The sequence below is a fragment of the Panicum hallii genome, chromosome 2 (assembly GCF_002211085.1).
Source record: "Panicum hallii strain FIL2 chromosome 2, PHallii_v3.1, whole genome shotgun sequence".
In the NCBI taxonomy this organism is placed as follows: Eukaryota; Viridiplantae; Streptophyta; class Magnoliopsida; order Poales; family Poaceae; genus Panicum; species Panicum hallii.
This window is the reverse complement of record NC_038043.1, coordinates 40,721,759-40,730,848: the sequence shown is the minus strand read 5'-3', so window position 1 is coordinate 40,730,848 and position 9,090 is coordinate 40,721,759. Positions and strand designations below refer to the sequence as shown.

The 9,090-nt window shown below is 43.3% G+C and overlaps 1 protein-coding gene across 1 annotated transcript; it reads left to right on the top strand.

Annotated features, from left to right (window-relative positions):
* Positions 1 to 7,476: 7,476 nt before the first annotated feature.
* LOC112881047 (NAC domain-containing protein 79-like) lies at positions 7,477 to 8,754 on the top strand. Its single transcript, XM_025945755.1, has 4 exons — positions 7,477 to 7,543; positions 7,642 to 7,847; positions 7,933 to 8,264; positions 8,362 to 8,754. Coding segments are annotated over exons 1-4 (933 nt in total). The 5' UTR covers positions 7,477 to 7,541.
* The last annotated feature ends 336 nt before the right edge of the window (positions 8,755 to 9,090 follow it).

Genomic DNA, 9,090 nt, shown 5'->3' with positions numbered 1-9,090 from the left:
TGAACACCATCTAGTTCAAACTTTGTGGCCTTTCAACAATTACAAAACTTCCTCCATTTGTCCCAAGCTTTACTCCATTTTAAAGTCTACAGCTTGTACTAACCTTTCATGTTGACCAAAGGTTGACTTAGTCAACAAAATCTCAATCCATCAGCCATTGAACATGGTTAGTTAGCCATTTTCATTATTTCATGTAATTGAGTCAATTCTTACTCATTTTCTTTCAATTTTAAATTTCAAACCTGAAGTTTGACTTCTTATTGACTTCCAAAATTTTCAAACTTTTAAAATTTGGATGAATTTTTACCAAGTTTGACCTCTCTTTACTCATTTTATCTTATTTTTCTTTTCTTTTCTTCTTTTCATATCTCCTACCAAGATCACTTAGGGTTTAACTCTTCTCATTAACAAGTGAGTTGTCACTAGTAAAGTGAGAAACCAGATGCATCTCATATGTACGCCAGGATCAAGTTGACACATATATGATAAAAGATACAAGCGTATATTGAAACAATATCATAACGAAAGATAGTATTAAAGTACTTTATAGACGATACAAGTGACAACTATCTTGTTCTGAGCAGCATTTGTTTCAAGTTAACCAACCATAAGCCAAAGGTATACGCAACTAGTAAAGCTACCCAACATAAAGTAAATAACCTAGGTTTAGTCAAGGAAGTACAAGGCATGTCCTTAGTTTTGGGACCCATCATACTATAGACACATGCATGCATATGATCAAGTAAATGTGTGTAGTAAAAATGAATTGGGACCAGAACATGATCAAGGAACACTTGCCTTCCACAAAGCACTATCAGTGTCTTCAAAGCCTTGGTCTTGCTGATCCTCGAACTGTGCACCATCTATTGTATCACACAAGTACATACAAGCAAACAAGTACGACAAATAAGAAACAGTACACCAAATAATATAAATAGAGCAAAACAAGGTGATAAAGCTACTGTACACATCGCAAGGTTCGTGTGAGTGCAAGAATTGATGAAACTGCTGGCTAAAACAAGATTTAGCCCAAAACCTAGGGGTTAGATTGAAAATAGAGAGATTTTGGACGGCGAGTTCTATTTTAGAAAACTTCAGGGGCTAAAACAGAAAGAAAAGGATCTTTTTATAAATATTTTTGAACTACGACGGAGTGCGGGTTTATTTTCACAAAACTGAGAGTTTCTTTTGCAAAACGGGCTAGGTTGACCGGTAAAGGGTTGGGTTGACCCCGGTCTAGATCGGATCTGGTCCATCTGATCTAGATCGGATCTCTTTTGCACAGTGGAGCGTCGGCCTCAGTTTCGGACGTGGCTTCGCTTGGGAGGAAGCTGGTGCCACGGGGAACACGATGCGGAGGTCGAGGGAGCGAGTTGGTGCGGCGGCTCGGAGGAGCTCCGGCAAGCAATCACCGGCGTGAGAGGGCGAGAGAGAGGGGGGAAACGAGGCCGGGGGTCTCCTCACCACACGGGGAAGCTCTAGCGGCTGTTGAAGTCGGCGAGGGTGCGGCGGAGTGGCGGGATGTCGGCGTGGCTGAGCTGGGCGAGCACGGCGGCGGCGCATGCTAGGGTTAGCGAGGCATAGGGTGGCGAGTGCGGGTTTGGTGGGGTCATGGGCATGGGGGCGACGGTATTTATGGGGCGGCCAAGGGAGTCTTAGCGTGCGTGCCCCGAAAGCGACGTGATAGCGGACCTCGGTCGGACTCGGCTCGGGTCCGAGTCGGACCAAGGTGGGAGACGGACCCGACACCTGGGTCCCACCTGGCAACGATAGAGAGGGGGCGCGCCGAGTCGGGTCAAGAGAGAGGCTTTGGGCCGGGGTGCTGGGCTGCGCTAGGGGGAAAGAGAGAGGGAGGAGAAGGAAAAAGAGAGGGAGGCGGAGCAGGCCAGGTGAGGGAGCTGGGCCGGCTTTGGGCTGAGCGAAAAGAGAGAGGGAGAAAGAGAAAGAGAGAAGAGAGTTGGGCTGGGCCCAAGAGAAAAGGAGGGGAAGATTGGGCTGCTTGGCTTGGGAGAGAAAGAAAGGGAGAAAGGAAAAAGAAGAAAGGATTTTTAAATAAAAGAGAGGCAAGCAAATTTATTTGAATTTAAATTTAAAATTTAAATACAACTGAAAGACAAATAATAAAACAATGTAATGCGGCATGAAATGCACAAGACCTATATTTTCTTATATTTATTTTTATGGCTACGGAAATTATTTATAAATTCTCAATAAATGCTCTAAATTTAAAATAAATTAAACAAAACCTTATCAAGCTTGCAATAAATCTAACAAAATTTGTTTAGATTTCTAAATTTAAAATTAAGGTGTCACATAAATTCTTTCTTCATGTTTTTTTCTTCCCGTGCCCATTTCTCAGTAGTGCCAACACTCCACCTCCTCCCACTCCCACATCCCACTCTGGCCCACCACATTTTCCTGCCACCACCCACCTAATTCGTTGGTGCTACATAAAATTGCTTAAACATCATTCAATTCTCTGCTAGAAAGTTTTAACCAAGCAATTCAAAATCAAACACAAAAACATTCATCAGGTATCATTCAGCATCAGGGTGTACGATTTCAGGCTAAAAGAGACATCAAACATCATCAGGTATCTTAGAAGACAAAATATTAAGCAAAACACATACATGATGAGGCATCTTAGAACACAGTACCGTCGTTCAACACTTCTGTGTTTCTAGTTTTACTCCACCCCCCTTGAAAAGAACACATAATGTCAGGCATCATAATGCATTTTGAACCATGAAGGGACTGTGTTCAGAACATAAAAAATTTGAATCAGTAGAAACAAAAGATGGCCGGTAATCAGAACATAAAAAAAATGCTAAATTAGAACACAAATGCTAAACTAAAAATGAACATTTGCTTCACAAATTGATAAGCGTATCCGAAATGGCAAGATTGTTGTAATATGAGAAAATGCCAAAGCCAGAACACAAAAATGCCAAACTAAAAACAATAAACTTCTTGTTCATTTGAGTTGCCTAGAAATGAATTCCAGTAGGAGCAATAGATAATCCATCAAAACATGGGAAAATACTACTACCCAATTAAAATGCTTTATTAAGAGATATACAGATATGCCAATTTTGCTCACTAACATGAAAGCAAACTAAGGTCTAGTATAAGAGCACAAGCAGCAAAACTTCAGTGCGTCAAAAAATATACCACTCTTATTGCACAAATAAACCACATAGTGACCGAAATAGAATTGCTTCCAGTTTCAATATAGAAAGCTTATCATGTATAAACTAAATTGCCTAAATTCTTCACTAGACTGTCCTAATTGCACCCCATGGCAAATTGCTTCTAAATTGGATATAAAATTACGGCAAGCATACACTCAATTGCCGAGATTCCAAACTATACAAGTTGTGGATCATGAGTAACACCAAGCTCCATCCCTTGGGAAAGTCATGGAAACGAACCTGCAGGAAGCAGCACCATAATGAGCGCAGTTGTGGATCACATCAAATCGAATGCAATCACTCATTGATCTGTTGAGTAGCCCCATTTGACAACGCCTTCAATTGTACATTGTCTCAGAACTAAAAAATCCACGTGATGGAAACAACATGATTTTACAGAAATGCAAATGTTATGGAGCTGCATGAATATTCTGAACCTGATGATCTAGAGAAGAAATTCAAGGAAAAGGCAGCAGGAGTGGCAAAGCAAGAAAGAGGATATGAACATGACGATCAATGGGAGAGAGGGAGAGCGAGAGCGAGAGAACAGGGAGAAAGTTACTAAAACATCAATAGAAATGTTAGCTATAGTGGCAAGGTATAATTGAAGATATGAAGTATAGTAAATTAAATTTGCTAAAACACAATAAGTAAACTGCTTAAACATAACAGGAAAAATACGATATACTAGAATGAAGAGAAATTATTTGAGCACACAAAACAGTATATCGCTGGTGATGCTAAAAACATTATAGGAAATGTTACAGTATCAAAATATATTAAAAATGGAATATACTAGACTAAATACTACTAAAACACAATAAGTAACACTACCAGAATCTGTGAAGTTCCCTAGTGCCAAGAACACTCGGGACCATCATTAAAACACTCGGAAAAAACTTTCCTGAAGGTAGACACTCGGCGAAATGCACTCGGCGGCGTCAGGTCGAAATTTTTTTTGGTTTCCGAGTGTCTCCACAGAAGCACTCGGCTAATCTGAAACTTCCCGAGAGTAAGCCCAGACATACGGCAAACAACAAGCACATGGGAAACAAACGATTTAACGGTTCTGTGCCACTGTAACAGAGATGTTCCCCGAGTGATTGGCACTCGGGATTCTTTTCAACTCTCCAGAGTGTTTGTGATTATAGACACTTGGGATTCTTTTCAATTCTCCTGAGTGTTTTGCAATTATAGACACTCGGTAAATAATTTACACATTTTAGGATCTGTAGCTTCCAAAAATATTTCCTGAATTTCTAGCATATCAGGAATCCATGAAACCATTGTACTTTGTAGGTGCACTATTCTACTCTCATTTTTCAAGAAAATCATATGACAATTAGATAACACATAGTCAACTAATTTATACATCATTTCCACCAGGCACATGCCTTGAAATCAAAGATCTATAGCTTCCATGCTCACATGTTCTAACAGTTTAGAAGTCACAAAATAGCCATATATACCCTCTATGCCAACAAGGGTCACAAGTTCTAAAGGTTCACAAAAGAGCACGGCATCATCAGATCAATATAAGAGCCACCACAACTTCGACTTAGCCGAGAAGTGTAAGATCATGTTGAATTGGCCTGATTCGGCATGGACTCATCAATATGAGCTTCATCTGCAGCCACTTCCTCTTCTCCAACCTCTCTAGCAGCGCCACTGTTTGCAGGACCCAAGTTGGATCCTCCAGATGTGCCCTTCATTTTCAGCAAGCAAGTGAGATTATCGGAGTTTGAAATGACAATAGAATGATTGAAACTGCAATAACCAGGTGAGATGATCCAGTTTGTGATGGCAGTACCAGTGGAGGGATTGGTATATTGAGATGTGTTTGGATAATCTACATCAATAATTATAAATGAACATACATTAGCTAAGTCACTACAGCAAGCATATTATTCACAAATGAATTCTGACAACTACACATACTGAGATAAAACCGTGGAACTTAGCAATAAACTGCAGAAATGCTCAATACAAGCATATGGTAAAGGCAAAAATCTTTGGCATTTTTCAAGTAAGAGGAAAATTACCAAGGCCAAACCAGCATAACCTTCTTTCGAACAGTTTATTATCTCGGTTTGGCTATCCACCTTCTCCTCTAGAATCTTCCTTGCCTCACTTTCTTGCTGCGATGATCCATAACGAGGATAGGTTTGTTGACATCTCTGATAGTGTATTTCATTTTGTGACCGGCAACCTGACCCATAACGATGATTGGCCGGCTATTCTCGATTGGTGTAGAAGTAATTTTCATGTGCACCCATTCGCGATCGAGGAGCTCGCAGGCTCGCTGCTCATTACCTTGTCGACCGGCCTTGGCTAGCGGCGAGCCAGTGATATATATGCATGGGATGGGGTGACGCAAGCAAAGCAACTAGCTAGCGCCACCGCGTTGACTACTGACTGATCGAGACGATCGAAGCAGCGGCGAGCTGTGGCCACGCGCGTTCGTGCGTGTGATCGAGAGAACGGACGAGCCGCCGTAGAGAGCCATGCCCGCGAGTCACGTATTGGTGGGATCACGGACGCAGCATGTGCACCGACGCATCGCGGGCGCTGGCCGGAGGGCAGCAGGTTGCATGCCACGCCGACATGGTTGTAGATGGGCACACGGCGTATAGCTTGGCAACGAAGCGAAGGGTTTACTACCGAAGGACAGCAGGGAGAGTGGTGTCAAGGATTTTGTAGTAGGATGGAGTTTGTGGGAGTTATGATTTATGAGGAAGCTGGTATGAAGGTGATGCCGGTGGCAATCTAAGGGAGGCACATGAGAAAGACCACTAATTTTGGGTTAGCATGGCGGTAGGCGAAGAGTGCATAGATTCGGGGACCAGGAGTGCTGCTACCAAAGATGATGCGGCTAGAATGGGAGTTATATGGTGTTACAAGTGTAATACCCCATTTTGTTAATATCTTGGCTTGGCTGGGTCCACGTGCATGGCTCCTAACTACACATGACCGGTTGTTTTTCTACCCGAGTAGGGATGCAAGTGGGTATCTAATGGTATTTTCTGAGTTAGCTGATTAATTACGATGGCATGCCGCTCTAATTTATTTTCTCGCCTCAATTAATTTGATGGAATATCATTCTAATTCATTTTATCAATTTATTAGATTGATCCGATGACCAAAATATTTATGCATCCCTAACGTCCGAGTGCTAAGACAAAAGCCAAATAATTGACAAGCATGTCCATTCATCCATATAAGATGGCGAGGTTGCACACATGGACAAGTATCGTTGCTGTAACTTTCTTCGTAAAGCTAGCATGTCATGCCATTTCACCTGGCCTGGAAGGCACGTAGGCACATATACTAGTGATGGGTATGCGTGCACAATGTGATCGATGAGCATGCTTTTATTAAATTAATTCTTTGGAAAGTAAGAAAAAGAAAGGAAAATATACCACACATGCTTGAGCAAATCAAGTAATACCCACCGCCCGCTCACTGCCTAGCTCAACAGCCAGCTTGCTGCCAATTGTTTGCATGGCTGGTGCATAAGGAAATCTTGAGCACGTTTGCATAGAGCTACACTTGGCAATTTGATAGTGATGAGTCACGCGCTATACATCTCCTGCATAGAGATACATCAAGTGTCTACATTCACAACAATAGACAACACATACACACGGTACACATGGATACAACGCAACAAACGCATACTCTTTACACCTCATCCGGTTGAGTGAAAAACACGATGCTCTGCACCGATCACCAACAAGATCACGATGCCCCGTCACTAGTCTTGTCCCAAATGGATGCACATAGCCCCAATGCGAGCAACGTGAACACTGCACCAGTCTACCTCCTTTGCATCACAAACATCTTGCGATGGCCAGAGCAGCAGCTCGTACGCGCACATCTCAGCAATAAAGGTTAGCGAGGCCGCCGACCATGTAATATTGCTTTGCCGATGGCCGGGGGTGGGATGCATGAGCGACATTTACGTCCACTGGAATCACAAACCAAGGCAGGCAAACAGGAGGAGATCACAGCAGGCACGCTAGCAAAGATCTTTAAGATGGTGAGGCACCTGTATTTAGCAGTCGTGGCACCAGCACGAAAGCGACTGTATGGTGCGCAAGGACAACCGTGGCATAGTTGGAAAGAACAAACATCCAATTGCTAATAGAAACGGACAACACCAGATAAAAAGGGGGAGAGGGATCGTGGAGAGGCTTCTGCAACAAGTGGCTTTGCTAAGGCACGCCTCTGGCCTATTTAAGCCACTGCAGTCCCTACGCAATTGCGACACAGTAACTCGGGCTACAACCACTTAGAGCTCTATCTGAGAGATCCAAACTGATCGACTGATAGATTTAGAAGTGTTTGTACATGTATGTCACTGTTTATTTCCTAAGTACTCTATATGTTCCTAATTGCTTAGTATTGTTGTTTGCTTAACTTGTTGATGTGATCCTAATAATTTAATAAGGACCAAGAGAACCATGGGAGACCAGCAGCAGCCACAGGGGATGAGCATCGGCGATAGCCTCAAGCTACCTCCAGGGTTCCGGTTCCACCCCAGAGACGAAGAGATCGTCACCTTCTACCTCACACCCAAGGTGTTCCAGAGGGGATTCACCTGCATCGCTATTGGAGAGGTCGACCTCAACAGGACAGAGCCATGGGAACTCCCAGGTACATACGCACTCTATACATATACACCTTGGTTGGTCCTTGGATCATGGATGCAAACTTATGAGTTGTGAATTGCATGGTGCAGGAAAGGCAAAGATGGGAGAGAATGAGTGGTATTTCTTCTACCAAAAGGACCGCAAGTACCCAACGGGTATGAGGGCGAACCGGGCCACAGAGGCTGGCTATTGGAAGGCTACTGGCAAGGACAAGGAGATCTACAGAGTCGCAGGAGGGGTAGCCCCACCTGTGATCATTGGCATGAAGAAGACTCTCGTCTTCTACAAGGGGCGGGCTCCTAGGGGCGAAAAGACCAACTGGGTCATGCACGAGTTTAGGCTCGAAGGCAGCAGCAGGCTCCCCTGCCCTACATCAAGCTCAACCTCCACCGGAGCCTTGAAATCTTCATCTGCTTCCAAGGTGGTAGCAGCACTAGCATTCATGCATCCATGCATATTACTTTCTTTGCCTGACCTAATCTAATTTTGCTACCATTCTAAATATGAAATTCACACAGGATGAGTGGGTGGTCTGTCGTGTATTTCACAAGACCACTGGGATCAAGAAGGTGCCTGCGCCTGCGCCATCATCTTATGACATTGCCATGGCCTATGCTGGGATTGATCAGAGCGGTATCCCCATGCCCATGCCAATGCAGTATCCCATCCTACCAGATTTCACCATGGATCCAGCAATACCCTACTACTCCACTGCCTGTGCGAGCTCCATATCGGTGCCACCCGTGATGCCACCTATGGCAAGCATGGGTAGTGCTGGGCTTCATATGAATGGCGCTATGTTTGGGAACCCAATTGCCAACGCGTCGTCAATGTCCTTCTTCCACCAGATGGGCATGGAGGCAGAAGGCACCAGCAGCTTCATAGCCACACCTGAGAGTAGGCCTTCGTGAATGGTGGCGGCACAGTATATCTATAGCTGCATCGTATGCATTTTGTGGAATAATGCATGGTTTGTATATATATATATATACATATATATTTCCGAAACTAGCAAGGCATATGTGTGTATAGGCATGTACTAGTATATCCACCGTATCATGGCATGTGCGTATATGTGTGTTTATTCACAATAATCAGGGGATATGTGTGTATTCTGTATTCCATAAATACCTAAACATATGTTGATGGTTGCTCTGTAATAGGCAGGCTGGAATTTGTACATATTATTACCATGAACTTATTATGTGAATTAAGTATGTTGTTTAATTATAAAGTTGATTGTCAGA